This window comes from Falco biarmicus, chromosome 3 (genome assembly GCF_023638135.1).
Source record: "Falco biarmicus isolate bFalBia1 chromosome 3, bFalBia1.pri, whole genome shotgun sequence".
Classification (NCBI taxonomy): Eukaryota; Metazoa; Chordata; class Aves; order Falconiformes; family Falconidae; genus Falco; species Falco biarmicus.
This window is the reverse complement of record NC_079290.1, coordinates 25,040,520-25,062,323: the sequence shown is the minus strand read 5'-3', so window position 1 is coordinate 25,062,323 and position 21,804 is coordinate 25,040,520. Positions and strand designations below refer to the sequence as shown.

Sequence of the window (21,804 nt, the reverse complement as noted above, 5' to 3'; positions counted from 1 at the left end):
TTTAATTCTATGCCACCCTTTTATCTTCTGGGAAGGGGGGCAGTTTACAGAGATACATCAGGCAGGTAACTTTGAGGCTTCCTAGTAAATACCAGGCAATAGAGGAACTTCCTTTCAAGGACTTGGGAGGCATCACCTTTAAGACTCAAAGAGACTTGAACCTAATCTTCTCAGCCCATCTGCAGAGACTCTTGGTTTGGTGATAGTATGCTCAAGAAGGAGAGACTGACTCCTTGCTGTTCCTTAGGTCATTTAGCTTTTTAGGAGTAAGTTTTGTAGCAGATCTGTTTATTGGCCTAAACTGATATTTAAGGTGTGTTTACATAGAGACTTCTGCATTGATTCTAGAACAGGCATGGGTGTTTGTTATGGCCAATCTTGGCTTGTCCTCTGTCAGATCTTAGACCCTGCCTGTTACTTTCAGCTTGCAAAGCAGGTTTAGAGCCTGTTACCTATGGTGACCGATCTGGCTGGCAACCTTGAGCTAATATATGACCCAAGCATTTGAGAAACTTTTTGTTTTGGCAGACCCTGAAAGTCATACATGCAAACCCCAATTTCCATAATGCAAGTTTATTACTGCTAAAAGTGCATGTGTGCTCTGTTTCAGTTCTTTAGTTTTGCTCAGCTGGCTGCTGTCAACATTTCACTAGGTATTTTTTGCAAGCACAACTTGCCATCACTGCTTCTGTGTATATCCTTTGGGTCCTGGTTTCTTTGTAATGCTGTTTCCAAGTTTTAGGATCTGATTTTGTTGTAGCTGCTGCTTTTGTACTTGACAGATGTGCCCGCTGTTTGTAGTCCCCCAAAGAATATTTGTAACTCTAATAAATTCACCACAAAGGTGTTCAGCTATATCTGCTGAGGAAACTGGTCAGTACTTCATCGAATTCAGGAAACAGGGAGAATTATGCCTCGTTTTAGGACCCTGACCTTGTACTAGATCACGTATTCAGTTCATGTGGGCATGGCTTCACAGAATGTGTTTGGAGTGTGTGGAGGCTGCTGCTTTTGACAGTCCCACTCCTCTCCCATTTCTGGAGGTAGTTTTGGGGAAACAGTTGTTCTTCAAGTCTGAAACATAGTATTCATGTAGGCATTTGCTTCCCATAGTCCTTTCTAAAACATCTGGAGGTTTTTCTTTGGTGAAAGTTCTGTGGCTCTTTGCATTCAAGGGCTTTTGCACTCAAAGATATTCAGGGAAGGAGTAGCAATGATTCCTTGCAAAGTAGATTTATTTATATAGGTGGAAAAGTGTCTGAGATGAGTTCAGTTCTTAAGTAATCTTCCTTTATTTTTTCAGGTGAAGATGGGCATAGTTTATATAGAGAGTCTTACCTGCTTTTAAAATACGTTTTCTGACGCCACAGGGAAAAAATGTCATGTTTTTAATGGCAGTTTGGACCCACAAATGGAGTATTTTATATTGTCTCCGGTAACAGATTGAATGGGGAAAACTAATTCATAACTCTCACTTTACAGAAAGCAAATTGGATTAGCTGATCATGTCCAGGTTTGGTTCATAACTCACTACACAACTGAAGTCTAGTTTAGCTTTAATTGAAACAAATGCTTGTTTAAAAAGTTCAGATATTTCTTATTTGGGTACTGTTTACCAGTAACTCGTTTTATTTTGTCTCTTTTTCTGCTATCATTGTGTGTGGGGCCCTGGATCAGAGGTGCTGAATGCTTTCAGTTTAATTCATGCACATATATTTTGTAGTTACACTGTTTTTATTTTTGTATTCCTAGTCCGCCAGCCATATTGCTTCTAATCCAAAAGCAAGTGCAAAAATGAAAAAAGATAATATGAAATATGCCAGCTGGGCAGCTAACCAAATAAATAGAGCATACCAGGTTAGTACATCATTGTTTCCTGATACTCTCAACATGCTCTGTAGTTCTTTTCTGCACTTATATCAACTGCTGTTCCAAGAAGTTAGATACGATGTATAAATCAGCATAATTAGCTTGGATTTTTTTGTATTCTGCTTCTGTTTGATTTCCTGGAAGCCTTGATTAATACAAAGTTGATATTTTACAGTTCTTGATTAGTGTTTACTTACTAGCTTTAAACAGATATTTTTTTCTACTAACATTAACTGAATGTACGTTAGAGTAGTGTTGACCTCCAAGGCAGTTCTACAGCTAAGTATTTTAATAAAGATTTCTTAGAGTGACATGGTCAGCTACTTTACTAGAAAACAAATGAAAACCATAAAATTTTATTTTTCTTCAGTTTATTCTGAGCTTTCGAAATCATATTCAGTGGTGTTTCTAATAGTTACCTTAGTAATTGTGACTGAAATTGGTTTTGCATAGTTACATAGAAAAATTTCCATTGAATTGTGAAAGTATACGCTTTTTAGGCAACGATCAGAGCTTATTGAAGTCATTAGAAGTCTTTTCAGCTATTTGAAAAGTTATGCATAAACATCTATATTTGCTTTTGGTGTTATAAGCCTCTGTATTTTTTCTCTATGAATTAAACCGAGTTTTAGTTCATAGGTTTTGCTGTCTGTGAATCCCAAACATAGTATGTATATTTGACTCCCTTACAGCTATTCTTAAGGATAGGCCAAAGTTTATGTACAAGTAATCCTGAACATCATGATCATGCTGTCCAGTTTTCCTCAGAGCATTTTCTGAGCAAAAAATTTGCTGATGCAGAGACTTTATATACATGTAACGCTCCTTTCTTCTTGTAGTATTTTGGTATCAGAACCCAATATCTAGTTTTTCTCTTGCTGATACTCTTACACAGTTAATACAACCAAGTGGCCTTTTGACCACCTCTGTTATGGAACTACATGTATTTTTTTTTAAGACAATGCAGTTTTCTTAATACACTGTATGTCAGTTCATTGTCAAGAGTGCAGCTTCTTGTGGCTAACACGTTTTTGATGTATTACAGCTTAGAAGTATTTTTCATTTCCCCTGATTGACCCTGTAGCTTCTGTGTGTATTTTACAGTGAAGAATATTGTATCCCTGAGGACATAATTAAGCTTTTTATACTTGTGTACCTAAAAGTTTATTTCTTTGTTTTGCTCTTTAAATGCTTTTCATAAATAAATCATTTACCTGCTCTTGACAGTAAGGTGTGTATGAATTACGAAATTTGTCCCATAAATAAGTCAGATTTCTTTTGGCTTCATCATGTCTGACATTCCTGTAAGTGCAATACTGATGGAAAACTCAAGTATTGCAGGATTTAAAAAAAAACAAAACACACACACACACACACACCCCCCCCAAAAAAAAGTCCCTTGAAGAACAGAATACACAGTGGATTCACCATTGATAGAACAAAACAGGTTTTAAAAGGTGTGTGAATTTTGAGTGAAAGCTGTATTACATGCTTTACATCTTAATAAAATTAACTGCTTAGATTAGATTGTTTCTGAACATGTTTTAAGTGAACATTAAGACTTGAGATTTCCAACCTGGAAGCACTTCTGGGGTACAGCCCTTTTCAGGGTGCATCAGGATGGAAATGTAAAACCAGAGTTGGCTGTGGAATGGTGGCATACCAAGACTAAGACCTAGAAATAGGCATCTCCTGGTTCTAAATATAATGAAAGTTTAATTATGACAGTTTGTAGTAACTTGACTCACAGCAGGTAAGCATGCCTGGGCTTTTTCTTTTCTTTTTTTTTTTTTTTTATCTGTCTCCCCATGTGGCTGTCTATTAACATCACAATATCTCTAACAAAATATGACTTGTACTAGGAGGTGATAGTCATGGAGTTTCTGGGTGTGTGGAGGTGGTTTGAGGTTTTTTTTACTGGTGAGTTCAATTCCACTGTTTCTGTGAAGCTCTTTTGTATCTTATGTTAAGTGTTTTTGGTTGATGCTTACCAAAACAGATCGCATTAACACAACTAACACTTATTTAAAACACGTCATAACTTCTTTGTGACTTCATAATTTTGTGATAAGTTGCATACTTCAGCTGCTGGTTTTAGCTGTTTGGGCCATAAAGTCACAAACACCATATCTGACTGGAGTCATAGGGGGAATTTAGCTATACAGAAAATGTAAGTTCTCAAGCTAGGATTTGGTGAGCAAATGGTGTGAACACCCCCTTCCTCTTCACAGAAGTACCAGAAGAAGCTCTAGTGACTACAGCTGGACAGGACTGCCCCAGCCCAACCCTACTGAGCTTGTTACACGACTGCAGAAATTTTTGGCTGCTCCAGTGTGTATGTCAGAGACTTACAACATCCAACTGCTACAGCAAATGGTGTTTGGTGATGTAGTAGGTGGCAGTTTCCCCTATGAGTCAGTATCGGTTTGTTGCTCCCTTAGTGTGTTGAGTGGTTGGAAATTGGCGTCTTTTGGACCTAAAGATGAAACTTTGGTGGCTTGTGCCAGTGGAAGCCCTTACAGCATTCCTCCATTAGTGGAGGGTTTTCTAGCCAGGTTTGAAGCTAGATACTTACATTATCTCTATAAATCCTCCCTACTTTCCTTGCGTTATCCAAAACACCTTGTAAAGTGTAATAAGAGCCTTAAGAGCTTGTTGACTTTGGCATTAACTTCTTTTTATTAGTTGGACCTTCTTACACTGTTAAATGCAATTTTTCTGGTAGTCATGTTCTAGAGAATAGGATGCACTTAGAATTCTGATTTGGGTGCCTACAAAAATTATATGAAGTTGTGAGTTTAAAATCTGAAGTTACTAATTCAAAAAGTTACTTTAAAGCAGTTGTCTTGCAGTGAGATCTTTCCCCATTTCCAGTCTGGATTTGAACTTGAATTACCAGCAGTTTGCTCAGTAATTTTGGAAAACTACCTTTAGTTTTTGAAATTCAGCACTGGCTGTAGTTGCTTGGTTTTAATTTTATATGCAATTTACTTGCAATATTTTTAATGGTCCCCTTCTTTCAATTTATTCTCTCATTCAGGCACTTTGCTTTGGCAATTGGTTTTTGCTTTTCCTGTGCATTCCTGTATGAAATCAGAGGAACTTTTAGTTTATTGTCGTTTAAAGAAAACAATCTTTGGGTGTAAAAAGAAAACCTTAACTTTCACCAGAGTTGGTTGGACTGTGAAGCAGTTTCTTTACAGGAAAACATAGTGATAAAGAATAACTGAATTAAATAATTTTCTGAAAAGCACAAGATATTTGATGCTGTATATGTAACCCTCTGGGCTGATTATTAATTCTCATCTGTGCCTAATCTAGGAGAAATGTAAACTTTTGCAGGATGACAGAAAGGTTTTGTAGCTAGGGCTGCTGTATGGAGCTGAAATTCCTGGCTGCCAACACATGCTCTGGAAAAAAAAAGCCCTTATTCTCTAGGCCACTTAAATATAATTGACCAGGTTAAAAAAAAAAATCAAATCTAATTTTAATCTTTTATTTCAGGTGTTAGAGAATTACTCATTATTCAAAGAATTATTTTCAGTTTATTATTATAAGCTTAGTTTTACCTTATCACTGGGAAACTGGATTGTTCCTTCTGTGCAGACTCTGTGAAGAAAGTTTATCTATTCTGACTGAGGACATGAGTCACAGTTACTTTAACATCGAAACAAAGCATGGCTGCCTAGTGCTCTTCAATTAGGTAATTGGTTTAGCATGTCCTCGGTAGAAGTGTTTCAGCAGAGGCAGGGAAGTTTGATTAATGCTCACAAAAATCTTTAATGTGATCCTACTTGTAGTAATTTTCCAGATACATGCTTCTTGGGTACATTGCTAAATTCTTCTGTGTTAGCAATCCACATGTTATTTATGGTTGGAGGGAGGTGATTTTGTTACAAACCATTTGGGAAACAGAAAATTAAATCATGATTTTAAGAAATAGATTCCGGCTCAATCAGTCAAATTGCTGTGTAATGGCAGAATAGACAAAATAATTGTTCGTCAGGGCAAATTTGAAGTGATTACATTTCCAAGTATACTTCTGTTTGTTATGACGCAGAGTTTGGTTTTATTTGTTCAGCTTAAAGTACATGTCAGTATCATGAAGTCAACCACTCTTGAAATTAGCAAGTAACATTTTTTAAACTAATGTCTTATGTTGGTTTTGCTTTCAGGGTCCCTGAAGAGAAGTAAAATAAGTAAAATTCTTATTCTGAAGCTTTCCTTTCTGTACTTTCTGTGTCTTGCCAAGCATGCTTTTTGACCGCAGTATATTCAGGCTTCTGTGCTTTTTATTGAAATCTGAGTGCTTTGAATTTGAAACAGTTTTTCAGTCGAGGATTTAAAGTTCTATTTTTTCATTTGCTTGTTTTTATGAAAGGATTTGGACCCCCCAGGTATCTGCTTGGGACTGTTCTTGTTTAGTGTCAGCAAAAAGAGGATACTGTATTAAGTCAGATTGATGCAGAAGTTACTTCTCTTACCTGGGAGAGTGTTAAGAAGTCTCTGATTTTCCTCTGAAGTTGACTGTTGCAGGTCACTATGGAACCTGCACAACGTAAAGAAGGAGTTCATACATACTACTAGAGTCAAAACATGGCACATCAGTTCATCATTTGGAAATATGAAATAGGAAAATATGGTGTTTTCAGTATGTCTCTTAACTATAAAGTGTTGTCGTTATAACAACATTTCATTCTCCTAACTATTTAATTTGAAATAGCTTTTCATTTACTGTTCCAAACCTGTTTTTTTAAGAACTCTGTACTGACTGGGAATCCCAGCGTTAGATTGTAGCTTGGGGGTCAAAAGCAGGTTAACAGGTCCTGCAGCTTGTTGCTGGTGTGATATTACCTGGGTTTGATGACTTAATCTTTCTTAACAGGTCATGAAGAGTTTGCTAAATTAAGTTAATTACAAGAGAGAAGGGACACATTATAAATCAAGGACTAACTATGCAAGACACCAGTGGTATTTGAAATAAAAAACATTAAATTGAAAATTTATTGAGTGTTTAGATGTTAACATTTAGGTAGAGGATATGCTATTTTACTAGCAGCAACTAGCTATAGTTACTGCTTCTGTAATTTCTTTACCACCCCTCGCAACCCCAAATGCAAAACTTTTTAATGCAGGTGTATTAAAAATGGTTGAGAATTTCATTTAACTGAAGACCAACGTAGTCAATAAATCCACTGTGTTAGATAAGGCTGGTGAGTGATGGGAACCGTCATACTGTTAGAAGAACCCTTCTGAGGTCAATGTGGGGTGATCAGCATCTCCTGCCCTTCTACCCCTTCCTTTCCCAATCTCAGATTCCCCAAGACGTGCAGCTAAGCCATAAGTAGTATTTTTTAAGCTGTATCTATCTTTGTTACCAAGCCATGCTATTTCAGATGCTCTCTGAAATTGCTGTTGTAATAGTAGGTTACAATCAAATAGAGGGTCATTACTCACAGTTACTTTGAACCATAAAATATCATTATATGATGACTGGATTATTTTATAAGTAGATTATGATAAGTGGAACTTTGTCTCACCATAACAAAAATAGAAAATGGAATAGCTTCAATAATAGGTCCAAGTTTTGTTGCTATTTAATTATGAATATAATCTAATTTGGATAACATAAAAAAATCAAGTCAGAAATAAAAATTATGTTAAAGTTTACAGAGCAAACAAAACAGCAGAAAGATCTCTGTTCAGATAAATGTTAAATTTCAAAGTATTTTGTGCTGATTATTCAAATTCAGAGCAAATGAGTGAAATTGAGGAGTTTGTTGTATTTTTCATTACTAGAGGAAGGCTGACACAGCTTGTATGCTACTAAAAATGCTGAGTTTCAGTGAAACAATAAAGAAGCTGTGCTTTTAAGTTTGTAGTAAATAAGAGTTAAGTTTTGGTACTTAAAGTTTAGAACTGTTATTTGCACAGGATCTATATACAGGTTTTCTGATACAAGACAAATAACAATCCTTTTTTATTGTTTAGTTTGCAGGTCGCAGTAAGAAGGAAACTAAATACTCTTTGAAGGCAGTGGAAGACATGTTGGAGACCCTGCAAATCACTCAGTCTTAGGTTGGCACAGAGATCCAATATTACATTTTCCATTTCCGTGATCAACCTGTAATGACCTATGAGTTATGTTACTCTAGTGCTGTTAAAAGGTTAATTTTGTATTGATTAATGTGCTATCTAAAATAATGTTTTATGGAAAGTAAAATGCCTATTTATTGCTGCTAAAAGAAATGTGATGAATACTCACTGAAATGAATAACTTATCCACACAGACAACATAAAGAAATTATGTATGCTGCACGTTAGTCTCTTCAGATTTTTGTATCTACAGTATCTGCTTTTAAGCCATAATTTGTAGAAATAAACTTGTTAAATGATTAAAAAGAAATTACAGTGATTCATTTGGACTTGCAAATAGAAGTTACAAATTTATGTGTGTAGATGAATAATGTATGTTAGGCATTTTTATCTTATTTGCATATTTAATAGTGAAGGCATGAGATGTATACTTGCTGGTAAATGTTTACCGTACAGCAAGGAGTGTTTATCAAATACACTTTATTAGAGAAAGCAGTTGGTGTTAATGGTTTTATTAATGAATTAATATCCAGTACTGTAGAAATGGAGAAGACTGTGTACTTTGCTTCAGAGGTGCTCTTGTACTGGCTTAAGGCCAAAGTCATCTCTGACTTTGTGAGCAAATGCTTCCATGTCCCATGTAGCTCTTCAATCGGTATATGCATATGCACTTCTTTTATTCCTTCTGTGTGTCCTTTGTTGTATATATGTTCTACATCATAAATTTCAAACCCATCTGAATGCAGGTCTGCATGCTCCTCTACTAATTTTGTACCTACGGTATGGGTGGTGTAAGCTATGGTATATAGGTTTCTCCACAGTAGCCAAGTGTTCCTGCACTGTAGAGATGAGAGCTTCTTCAGCTCCTTGTACTTACTAGAGGATAAAAGTGTTTTTACACCATTAGCATGAAGCACCTAGCACCCTGTAAATCTATATTGTATTTACTTTTAGGTGCTTCTTTACTCACATAATTAGTCAAACACCCTAACGCATGCATTTCGCAGTTCTGATCATTCTGAATGTTGTTCAGATGTGTACTGTGGCAGTTCAGTTGCACAGCTATCGTTTCATTTATTACAGCTTCAGTGAGATTGCATAACAGCAGGAACAAAGCCTTGACAAATTCTAATAAAAATATTGCAATGTCATTTTCATGACTGTTACACCATCCAAGCTGATTTGAGTTTACGATTTTATGCTGCCTCCTCTACATAGATGGGTAGGTCAAAGGCTGTGTATTAAAGTGTCCATTTTATGACCCTGGACCTGATGTAATAAAACAAAGCTGAGCTCCTGCTTAAAAACAGAGCAGCAACAAAAACTTCCATTGTGAGTTCAGAGATTTAAAATGTGTATAACTGAACTGGTTGTTGAATGAGACTGGGCTTTTTAGAAACATCTTAAGATCTCATTCCCATTATCCGTGAAGTAGGTTGGAGTGTGATAACGTGACAGGATGCTATGCCATGAGAATTAATTGTATGTGGAATCTTTAATTAATGTGAAAAAAACATACTGTTGAAGTATAAAACTGCAAATACTGCATAGTATTACATTAAATTGCTCAATTCTAACTTGGGGAAGTAGTAATGCAGACCCTTTTATAATAATATTTCACAAACTGGCCTCAGAATAGTATTTGCAGATAGATTGTTTCAGGCGGAAAACCAAGAAAAGACCATCGGTGAACCTATGTATTTCTGTTCAGATGTTCAGATTTATAGTATTTTACTGTATGAGTGTGCCATCTAGAGTTTTAAACCCTCATTAGTCCTCCTTTGTTTTGCCTACATCTCAAATAACTTGGTTGCATTCTATAATTAAAAATGGTGGGAAGCTGTACTGTAGACTAAAATTACTTGGGGATGCTAACATTTTACCTCCAAGGTATTAAAGAACACCAGTGCAGTCGTCTTGTGCAGCAGCCATCTATGCTGCTGGAAAGTGTCTTGTATAATGTTTTATTCAGAGGCAACATTTAACATAAGAATGCCAGACTTGGGCATATAGTATATTAGTTTCTCTGTCAGGAAATTCGTTCTGTTTCTTGTTTTCAGTGATTTGATGGCAAATTTCATCTCAGTTGGCTGCTTAGAACCTTCTAGTTTTCACTACTGCTTGGCACCTTTTTGAAATTAATTCTTAGCACTCTGATTTGTGCTTGTGTTTTGGCATAGTTCCCACAAGTAAGTTTGAGCTTACAAATTGACCTAGCAAATATTTCTGACAAATTTGTATTTACTTCAAAGATAAAATAAATTACTCCTATGAAAGGGCATGGGCAGTCTTTGGTAGAACTATTGCATTGCAGCAATGGAAATTCAGGGGGTTTTCTGTACTCAAATGAAAAAAAAATATATTAAAAAAGATCCTGTGACTGCAGGAGAAGTAACTGTGTGAAATGCCCTGCACTCTCGGCAAGCAAAGGGTACAGAAGAGAAGCTGTGATATAATGTGATCTTTATGAAAGGAATTTTTCAATTCTAGTAAATGATTTTGTAACGTGTCACTGACGCTGTCTTGCGTTAAATAATAGGTTTTCAAAGAATGGGTTACTTAGTTAACAAATGAACTTGATTATGTTCTGTATTGTCCTCTGACAGTGACTAATGCTACACAAAAATACTATTATTAAGCATGCAGTCTCCTCTTTCCAGAATAAAAGGCTATGTTTTCATATTGTTTCAATCAACAGCAAAACCCTTGAGACCTTTGCAATGCCACACTGTGCAGCAGCGGCTTGTGTCTTTATTTTTTGTCTAATAGCCTTGATAATAGGCTTGGTAGGGAGCGGTTAGTGTTACCTGTTGAAGTAAAGGTCGTTGAAGAGCTAGCAAAACCTCTGATTCTGCCCTTGTAATTTCTTAAAAGCCTTTTCTCCAAATGTTATACAATTCATATTCTGTAGCTGCAAAAAGCACGTCTTGTTTAGAATACATCTTTAAATCTCTTCAGTCCGGTGCCCAGAATATGTTGCAGTTGCTATTGGAAACTCTGTTATTAGTCAACGGAGGACTTCCTCTTGGCAGCGCTGTATTTGTGATGGCATCCATGTTTGCTAGTCACTGCGTTTACAGTGGAACTTGTATTTCAGCCAGCTTTAGAAGGGAGGGGAAAAGGAAAGCAAATTAAACTTGACTTACTGGCATGAGTGTGTTAGCTTCTTGTTACTTGCAGCCTCATCTTCCAAGAACACCAACTTTAGCTATAGTCAGGTTTGCAATAATAATTCTTCTTGTAACTCAAAAGCTTCCACAGATTCAGCTCTAAAACCAACACCGTTAAAATCTAAACCATCCAGATTCCAGTGAAGCAATGCTATACAGTGTGCACGTACACTGGTATGCAGGGGAAGGATGGCTCTCCCACCTCCCTCAGCTCGGTGTGTTAGAACACTTTGTGGATATGGTCTTATCTAAAAGACAAATAAATAGTCCTTAATATGTCTTAAAATATTGGTTATTACTTGCATTGCTGAGTGCATGAATAGAATTTTAGGACTAGCTATTGCTTAATTACAGATACTTAAGTCTACATGGAGAATAGAGTACTTGAAATTAGTTGTTAGTCTTTTCTGGAATGACTCGGCACCCTTTTAGATTTCAGTCCTCTTGATAGGTATCAGCTGGAACTTGGATTCAACCCAGAGACTAGTTTTCAGAAATAAATGATCATCAATATCTCTGCCTCCTAACAGCCAAACAAAACCAAACAACATACCCACAAAGAAACAAAAAAACCCAACCCCCCCAAAAAACCCAGCCTGAAAAGCCCCAAGCACCGCCCTCAAAAAAAAAACAACAAACAAACCAAAAAAGCAACGGCAACAAAAGCAATCAACCCCCAAAAACCACCTCTGGTAGAGAAAGTTGTTTTTCAGCTGCTGGATGCAAAATGGAAAACCTTTATCGGTGCACTTCATAGGTGAATTTATGTTGTCCTGTGATGATGAGATCCCCTTTATAAAGCAGTGCAATCCTTCTGATGCTTGTCTAGAAGAAAGGATGGAGAGCGGCACAAAGGCCTGCCCCACCCGTATGCCATTGTAGGACATCCTGTGGCAAGTTGCAAAGAAAACGCTGTTCTTTTGCACTTCAGATCCCAGTGGTGAGCAGGCACGGTTGCAACTGAAGAGGGCTAAATCAGGCTGGACCAGCATAGCCCAGAGCCTACGGAATAGGAGCTCCGATACAAGTGCTTTGACACCCAGCACAGCACGTGAGTGTCCTCTCTGGCCTCGGCAGGGCTGCATGTTGGCATGAATCTGCCTGCAGGTTTTTGCCCCTGTATTTTACTTTTGTCCTCTTGGCCTCTGCACAGCAAGAATCTTGCAGAAGATTCTCCTGATGTGGTACCCTGCCAGTTTCACTGGGGCTAGGTGCGGAGAGGAGGGTAGAGATGGATCAGTTTGCAGGGTTGATCCTGGATCTGTGGAGGTTTTACACATTCTTAGCTTCAGTGCGCTCAATTACCAGTGCACACCTGAAGGTCAGCGTGTAAGCCTTTGCCTTGGACTGAAAAGACACCAGACATCAGACCTGCCCTGTTAAAGATCTGCAGTCTGCTTTGCTCCTTTGTGGGTGCTTGACAGAGAATGTAAGAGGGTGGATGTTATCCATGCTGAACGACGTGCAAATGCATAGAAAGATCTGTTCCTCATGTCATGGTGACTGCAGTTTAGTTCTCACAGTCACTGGGCCTTTTTTGTGTGTGTGTGTGTGTGTATATGAAAGAGCATGGAGTGAATAACTTAGGGAAAACGCTTCCAGATGGGAGGCCCGTTATCCAAGGTCAAAGGGATGGCTGGAGGGAGGAAGAGCCACCTTTTCAGCTTGCTTAAGTAAGCATAGGTCCAGTAGTTCTCTTCCCTGCAGTAGATTACAATATATGCTGCGCGTTTGCATTGCATAAATAGTAAGAGCTGTAAGGTTATTTTGGAAAAAAGATTGGAGTTACAGTGAAAAAATGTTTTTCTCTTCATCCCTATGCATTTTAACTGCTTTCTGTGTGACCTTGTTGATGTTAGGGTTCCTCATGCCATTTGGCTAGCACGTAGGCATCTGCCTCAGGGCTACCAGTGGAGAAAGACACATTTAGAGTGACTGCTCACTTGGGAAAAGCTCCTGAAGGGATCCCATCATGGCAGGTCATGACCTGTTTGCGTCAGCAGTAGGAGCACTGCTTGTCCCACAGACCGGGCTTGCTTAATTAAGAGTCCTCTTAGGATCAAAGCCAATTTTCCCCAAAGAATGAAGGATCTTTCCCCAAATTTATACAGGTTTTCCGTACCAAGCTTTTAGGTTTTGGACATGATGTTTGGAAGTGAAACTTTAAACCAGGCAGATGTAATCCTCCTGGGAAAAGGCTGCAAAAATCAACGCTGAGGCAGTTTCAAAAAAGTGAGCAGCAAGTAAAATTAACCATTACCTCTGTTTGTTTAGGTAATGGAGCTTGACACAGTGGTGTGTCTGACAAGTTGGTTTGTGTTTTTTATTCCATTAAGTACAGATGCGACACTCAAAGCTGTTACTGGCTGTCTGAGAATGTTTGTTTCAGTTTAGACTTTGGAAATTGTGTAGATCTGGATAGATCAAGATGTGAGCAGCAGTGTAAGAAAACTACCCAGTAGAAGAGTATCTAACTTTCCCTGGACAGCTGCTGCAGTTTATTCTGTTTAAGGTAGAATCAAGAATGACAACCATGAGAAATTATTAATAGGTCTATTGGAAGTCAATAGCTGCTGTGTCCTTTTAATTGTGTAATCAGCGTTGTTATTCCTTCACTTTTTTTAGTTGAACAATTATTGTATGGACTGCTTGGGTGTTACTAGCAGGCTTTTTTATAAGCTGGAAATACGTTTGAAAGATTCAAAGGGAGGAGGAAAATTCTGGAAAACCTGTAAATACCTTGGTCTTGCTGACTGCAGTTGAGATAAATTATATGTAAAATGAACACAAAATTTCTGTTTTAAACATATCAATAACATTTAGTGACTTGTAACAATATTGTAATTGTAGCCATGCCAGGCTTTTTGATCAAAACTTCCCAGAAATGTGATGTCTGTATGGAGCCAAAAGCTTTAATAAGCTTTTAAGTAAACTTTGATTTAGTAAAGTGTAGGCACCACCCAGACTGAGAAAGAAACAGATAATTTGCTCCTCTTTGGAAGCTCCCGTACTCAGGTAAATTTGAGCCTGATTAGCTGAAAGAAGCAGCTACGCCTGTTATCAGAGTAGTTTCAAGGAACATCAAGGCCTTTCCACTTACAAACCGTCTTCTCAGCAAAGCAGAGAAGTTGATGTGGTCATTTGGGAGCAGTTTGAGAACAAATCGATACATGACACCATCCCTTTGGGAGGGGATTGGATGAAGCCTAGCAAGAGATCCATGTCTAATTTTCTTGAGCCTTTTTTTTAATGCAACGTTTGCTGAAGAAAAAGCCCTTTGCAAAGAAAGTTCCTTTAGGCTGGCTGATACCTGGGTTTCAGCTGCCTTAACCACGTTCCAGAGTGGGTGTGGGCGGGCGGGTGTGGGTGGGAGCCGTGCCCCGCGTGCGGTCCGGGCAGGAGCACCTGGGCATTCCGTGCCGAGGCGGTGCGGCATGTCACCCTGCGCTAACGTCCCTCTCTAGGGCAAGAGCAGTCTGTCTCGTGTCCTCCCAATGCCCAACTGTCGTATTCAGTCTTCTGAATTTCTGTATATTAGCAGTGCTTTTTTAAAAATCCCACTGATTTGCCAGTTCGGAGCGGATCAGCGATCCAATTTATTCCCTCCGGCTCTAGCTAGCATACGTACAAATATTTTGTTTAAAATGGGCTCCTGGGCCATATTCCTGGAATGCTATTCAGGCAACAAAATAAGGGATGGAATTCTACAAGTCATCGGCTCCCATTTGGCCTTGCTGGCACTTTTTTTATTCCAGTTGTGCTTTTTTTTAAATCAGACCACATATTTAAGTGCTTAAGTGCTTAGACATGGATTCGATTCTGAAATTTAGGTACCAAATTTTATTTCTTTTCTTTGTGTCGTTCATTTGCCAGACTCCTAAGTGGAAGCAGGATAGGTAGTTTACTAAATCACCCTGGCTGTGTGTTTGCAAGCAACGAAAAGGGCCTTCTCATACATGGCCACCTATGTGTAAAATCATAGGAAGAAAGCAACAAAAGTGACCGCTGACTAATGCAGCAAGAACATTTTAAACAACATTAATGCAAGAAAGGCTGCAGTGACTGAAAGGGTAGAAATCTGCGAAGTAAAACGTCTGCTTGAAATAGAGAAGGTGAAACAAATCCTCTGCGCTGCTGGGCTCTGGAGCAGTGTGTTCCTTTTAATTCGTGCTCTGTCCATCCCTGCAGTCTCATGCCTGTTGCCTCCCACCAGTTACATCTTTTGTGGGTTCTTTATGGCAGAGTTTCTGGCCGTGTGCTGTGGCCTACCATGACACGCATGGGAACTGAGGGATGACATCTGGTCACACCAGGGTGGTGGTTTTTCTGTTGTTTTGTCCTGTCTCCTTTTCAGTGGTGGTTGAGAACCGAGGGTGTGTTCTTTGCAGTTAACAAAAAATACCAGAAGGCTGCCAGATACTGCCTGTGTTCACTTATTTCTCATCACTTCAGGTAGAGGAAACGGAGGAATTGAAGGTGTCAGGAGGATGTCCGTCTGCTGTCAGGTCCCCAGTGACCTGAGGAAAGCTGTGGAACCAATGCTTCAGTGCCATCATGGGGATGGGAGGGAGGGGAGCACAAACACCCTGGATGAAGAAGACTATTCAAATGGGAAGTGGTATTACTGAGGACTGGCCAGAAGGCAAGAATTTTATTTTACAATATTTACAATAAAACTGAGGTTTAACTTCTGGTTTTGTTCCATATTAGAAAAAAACAGGAACCTTTTCACTGCTGAAAAAGCCATACCCACAAGGTTGACTCCACACTGAATTACTAGTAACCTAATGACTGAGTCATTTCCCGGGGTTGTAGGAGATGGAGGTTTATGCTGTCTACCTGATTAAGAGAGAGACTTTGAACTGGAGTTTCTCGTCTTCCTAGCAAGTGACCTAACCATCATGTTGCTGAGTCAGTCTCTGGCTCACAGACAGCTGGGAAAATGGGAGAACTCAATAGAAGGGACCGGACAATTAGCTTTGATAGGTTGGGTCCTGTCTCACTAAAATTCTCTAAAATAAACTCGGCCCTGAGAAAGCTGCAGTGAAACAAATGCATTTCTGCGGAAAGCATCTGGCTTTTATGGGTCCTAATGACTGCACCGTTAATTTCAATCTTTCACAACCAGGACATGGACTTCACAATTTATTTAATATACAGTGGCTCAGAGGCATTAAAAATAATCAAGTTGGATCTTTTTCAGCTAACAAATCTGGAACTTTACAGGGAAAGGAAAACACAAATCTGCTTTTGGTGCTTGCTCCCTTTCTTTGCTTGCTAATGCACTTTGTCCTGTACAGATGTGGATGGTTTCTCTGTGCTTTGAGGCAGCTCAGGACAGCAGGCAATGCAGGCAGCAGGACAGAACAGGAGGTTTTACGGAGCGTTGCCTGTGTCTGAGAAGGCGAAGGTGGGCTGTCTGAGCAGCATGCCTGCCTTCTCTGTGCACTGCTCGCTGTTCCAACAGAATCTAGCAAGGGAAAGATCAGTGCTCACGTGTGGGTTTGGGCAGCTCTGTTCCGTATAGCTTTCCCCATTCTCCTTTCTAACTCGCTGTAAAAGCAGCATTGAGCTGCTCATCCTGGCCATCTTCTTTTTCTCTCTGAAGGAAGAGACACCTCTAGAGTTGTGGCTGTTCTTGGGAGGAGGTATGAGGGGAAGCATCACTGCTTTATGCAGAGTAGAGTCAGGCGGAGGCAGGAGGGAGTGTGGCTGGTGAGTGGATGCTCATGCACAGCTGGTTGTCTCAAAGAGCAAGTGAAGGAGAGAGCCCCTAGTGAAAACTGGAGAGAGGGCAGTAAGGACTCAGCTACTTACAGGGACCAAATTCAGCCCAGGCTTCTCAAGTGCAGATAAACCAGGTGAAGAAACTTCTGAAATCATTGCTGTCTCTGCAGAGCCCGATTCCCAGCTTTATCCACTGATGGTTGCCCAAGAAATTCATGATGTGGGCATTTGCAGGGGCCGGCTGCAGCTCAGGTAATGGCCATGAAAAAAGGAAGAAGCCAGGAAGTATGTTGCCTGGCAGATATTTCTTTTTAAGGGCCAACATAGAAAAAAGCCTTGAATTACTTCAGTATTTTGATAATTTAAGTTCTTGTCACGTAAACATTGTATGATAAATTACTTCTAAGAAGCATAAAGGACGAGGAAAATAGGGAAAGAGGTACTTGCTTCTGTATGCGTCAGTAGGACCTGGAGAGATGGGCCGACCTCATTAAGTCTTGATTCTCTTGGCCGTTTGAAAGGAGAAAAGACCTTGCTTAGACACTTTGCCTGTCCTGGACAACTACATATATCAGCAAACTAGTGAAGCGGTAACAGCTTGAATCAAGTGAATTATCTTTCAGATGTACAGCTGCATCTTCACTTTTTTACAATCAATTAACTTAGCACATTGCTTGGTTCAGAGGACAAATGGTGTAACGTGCTGCTAAGGAAGATGCATGACATTTCAGCAAAGACAGATCTCTAAACATTAGTCTGTTTCTCTTATCTGCTGAAGGGTGGTGGGTTTGTGGTTTTGTGTATGATGTTAGTAGGGTTGAGTAGGTAGGTTTCCTTACTATGCCAGTGTTTTTGTAAAAGGCACCTGAAAATGCTGATCTTTGTTACTAGTAATGTGTCTTATCTCCTGAGTTATTGAATATGTGGGATTATTCCTTTTTTCCCCCTCTTAGATAGTTTAATATCTCTCTGATGAAATCTGTATGCAGACGATAGGTAGGTTTGCTGGAGGTCTCTGATTATTTTTCCCCTTGTGGAGTAGAAGAGGAGTTACTCAATCTGTTACGATTAGAGAAACCTTGCTAAGCTGAGGGCAGTGGTATAGTTTTGTGAAGCATGAAGCAGCTTGCCATTTTCCATGTTTTCTAATTGACTTGGCTCTGTAATGTGACGCAATTCAGTAATGTAGGATTTTTCTGCTTCAGATTTCTCAAATGTAAAATAGGATGGGTGGAATCTGTTGTGCCTAAAAAAATCACTGCTTTTAGGTGTTGCCATGAAAATAATACAGTGCGTATCAGTTTTATCATGCTTAACTTCATAAATATTGTATTAGTAGTTGGCTGGTCAACCGGCTACATGTGTCTGGGGAGAGAAGTAATTTCTGTGTCCAGTTATTTCTCACAGGTAACAAGAAATTTATGTCATGTGAGTCACCCCAGTCAGTGTGTCGGGTGACAGGAAAGTGTAGGGTAAATTTGGCAGAATTCATGTACATTTTATACAGGCTCTAGATGTTTTAGAGCATTCTGTGCATTCATTTAAAAAAATGGTCTTTTAATATTTGAGGTGGGCCTTTTGCTCAAACTGAACTTTAATGTGAATGGTTGATGGATTTGAGTTAGCATATCTTGCTAATGTAAAATGTTCATTAATAATTTGTGGTTTATTTTCTATACATGTCAAGAGCTTTTGATCCTGTAGTCTTCGTTGCGTTTGTAAAGAAGAATCTGCCATTTAGATTAACAAAAGAAATGAAATGAAATATGTGGTATGCAGAATTTTTATATGATCAACTGCAAAATGTTGAAACACACAGTAAAGGAGTTTGGAATAAAGTATAAAAAGTGCTTGAAGGAAAAAAGAAGTGGTTCTGAATGTGAGAGGGGTCACAGCTAATCCTGAGATGAATTATTCTGTGTACTAAGAGTTGCATTCAGCTCTGATTTCACTCAGCGGGGGTTTTTATTTTGATCTAAACATGAACTTGGTGTTTTGAGTTTTACGTTAATGATTATATTCCATTAAAATACTAATTTGTATTTTATAAATCAGTTTAAAAACATTTTCATTTATAACCATAGTTTTTGGTATATTGAAAGCGCTGCATTGCCAAGTACCTTGCAGTGAATCAGACACATTTTCAAGTGTTCAGGGTGCTTGATAAAATAAGAAACTGATTTATAATTTTCTCTTATTTTTAAACTATTTTTCTATCACAAGTCTGGAAAGTGAGTGACTGAATTCTTTTAATTATCATTAGGCAGCTCTGGTATAATTTATGTTAAGAGGTTTTGGCCTGTTTATGTGTGCTGGAATTTGCCAGAATTAGTAATGCGATATTCCATCTTTAGCAAGCCTATAGAGCAATAAATAATGACACATGACTGTATGTGAGTGTTGTTAGTTTAATTTTTTTTGTGGTGTTCATGAAACGCGACGATCTTCCAACCCAAATTCTGCAGTATTAGGCAGCAAGTTGTACTCTGAACTAAACCAGATGCTGATCAGCTCTGTTCCTATTATCGACTTGGGGCAGAGATGGTAACCAGACCTTATTTGCAATGTTAACATTTGGAACAGATTAACAGCAGTTAGGCTGAAATGAGAAACCTCCACTTTACTGAAAAGGTTCAAAACATGTAGTGCTGTAAAAATCAGGACGTCTGTAGTATGTTAGATAGGAATAAGTTAACCGTGGGCCACACTTTACCCTTTGCAGGATGTGTTGTTTCCACTTTATGAGTGGCTCTTTGAAAGGACATGTTTATGGGGTATAGTCAGGTTTAAGTCCCGATAAACCATCTACCTGATGAGGTATAGTATATCCGAACTCACTGTGCTTGTTCGTTGTGAGACAGCCCTCCCCAGAGCCAAGCTGTACAGAGGATTTTTGTCTGGGGGACAAATCCCACATGCGCTCGTGAAGCTGGGGGACCCAGGATGCTCTTGAGTGCCAACCTTCTGCTACTTTCAAAAGCAAACCTGGTGAGGGACGTGCCCCAGGGGTGCCCGGCAGTGTACAGTGAACACATGGTGGCCTGGGCTCTGCACACAGGGCTGGAGATGTGCCTCTGCCTGTTTGTGGTATCTCATTGGGTTCATGGGGAACTGGAGGGGTTCAACAGGAGTGTAGCAAGGGCCCAGTGCTTTTTAGGCTAAAACTGGGCTAAGCCTTATCACCTGCTTGTGAAGGTTGTACAGTTATGGCTGCAACCATTAACTTCTACAGTGTGTTATTTCTGCTGCTGTATTACCTTTCTCCTCCTATCCTGTGCTTTTTTACTGGGAATATTGCTCTAGCAGGAACTGAAGAGCAAGCTGCAGGTCTAAGGAGAGTCTTTCTGCACAAGTCAGAGATGTTTCTTGGTTCTCATTGTGTCACCTGCTACGTGCTTTTTTGCATGTGCCTAGTTTGAAAACATAGTATTCAGGTTTGCAGAGAGTAAAAGCTTTTTGAAAACTCACATGCAAGGCTTCTTTTTAAATGTAGTTATTAAAGACTGGAAGATGAATGTTGAGAGAGGAAGCTAGGACATCAATTACCCTGGTAATCCAGTCAAATTGTTCATATAGTAGCCAGGTCAGCCAAGGAAATCACCAACCATGGCTACGCACATGAACTACACTGGGAAAAGAACCAGCAGTGAGGTGCTTCATTCGTGGCTGGAGGCTGCAGTGGTGGTTTCAAGTGCTCACTGCCATGGTAAGCTAAATGGGGAATTAAACCTAATCCACTGTAATTACACTGGGTAAACAACCACATGGATTTCAGTTCAGTTTATGTTGACTTGAAACAGGTTTTGGTTAAGCGCATAGCGTGGCTGGAGGTGTGCACTGGAGCAGTAGCTGTAGTTCAGCTGTGACTTGAGTTGTTACACACGAGTGTAAATTCCTGCAGGTGAAAGTTACAATCCTTCTTGTAGGGAGTAGCAAAAGCACTCCTGTCTTTTGGGAAGAAGGAAATTTGTAATGACAGGGACGCTCCCCTGTACTGCTCTGGGCAGGTGAGGGATGGGTTTGGCTTTTTTCTTTGTAGGATGGTGAGAGGAGCCAAGGTGCAGCCAGGCAGAGCAGGGACAGCACTGGGATGAGAAGCACTTGTCAGGAACATAGCTTGGAAAACACCAAGACTTGGAAACATTTACTGCATGCAGGCTGGTTAGAGGTATGATCTAAAATGTGTCTAAGCTTGGACAGCAAATTAAGGGATCATGGAAGCATAGGACAACTGCTGGTCTGTAACGCTGTGTCCACATGTGGCAGGTACATGCTGGCGTACGTTTTGACCCACACTTCTGAGAACCCAGGGTTTTGCTTCTGATGTTCAGTCACCATAAAGCATTGCCTCCCACCTTGGGCTTGCTTTGTCCACCCAGTATGGGTATGAGGCAAGTTCAGGTTTGTGGGTGGGTTCAGGCATGACTTGGATGCGTGCTGTAGAGCTGTGTTGGTTTTCCTCCAGTAGCCCACAGCTGCATCTTACAGCTCCGGAGTGAATCCGCTTATAGGTCACCCAGGTTGTGGTTTTATGTCATTATTTTTACTCCTTCCAAAATTTATTGTAGGAAGTATGTCTGCCTTTTTCTTGACCTTCTAGGTAGTTGGGCCTTATGAAAATTGATCAAGCTTTTCTTGAATTACAGGTCAGTGTGAAGTCACCCTTGGCCATGGTGTTTCTTAGAAGCTGGTCTGAATTTCAGGTTGTAGCTGGACCTCCTCCATGTTCCCTCTGTTTCAAATCAGGAGGAGTATTCTCAGATGGAGAAGAAAAGCTGTGAATACATTGCAAGTAATAGTATTTTCCATGTAAAAGTGAAAGAGTATTGAAATAAGAAACTGTGAGTATTTTAAAGCATGGCCTTCTTTTAGATGGTGTATGTGGGGAACTGAAAGGAGGAATGAATTTTCACCCCGCGGGTAAGATGCCAACTCCGAGGAA

At 39.5% G+C, this 21,804-nt stretch overlaps 1 protein-coding gene across 3 annotated transcripts in view; it reads left to right on the top strand.

Annotated features, from left to right (window-relative positions):
- Positions 1-8,457, top strand: part of EMC2 (ER membrane protein complex subunit 2) — a 40,915-nt gene extending 32,458 nt beyond the window's left edge. For 2 of the 3 annotated variants that reach the window (XM_056331066.1, XM_056331068.1), the window contains exons 10-11: positions 1,753-1,857; positions 7,861-8,457. In XM_056331066.1, coding sequence (XP_056187041.1) covers positions 1,753-1,857; positions 7,861-7,947 — 192 coding nt within the window. In that variant the 3' untranslated portion in view covers positions 7,948-8,457. The remainder of the gene's footprint in view (positions 1-1,752; positions 1,858-7,860) is intronic. The other variant, XM_056331069.1, reaches the window with a different exon arrangement.
- The last annotated feature ends 13,347 nt before the right edge of the window (positions 8,458-21,804 follow it).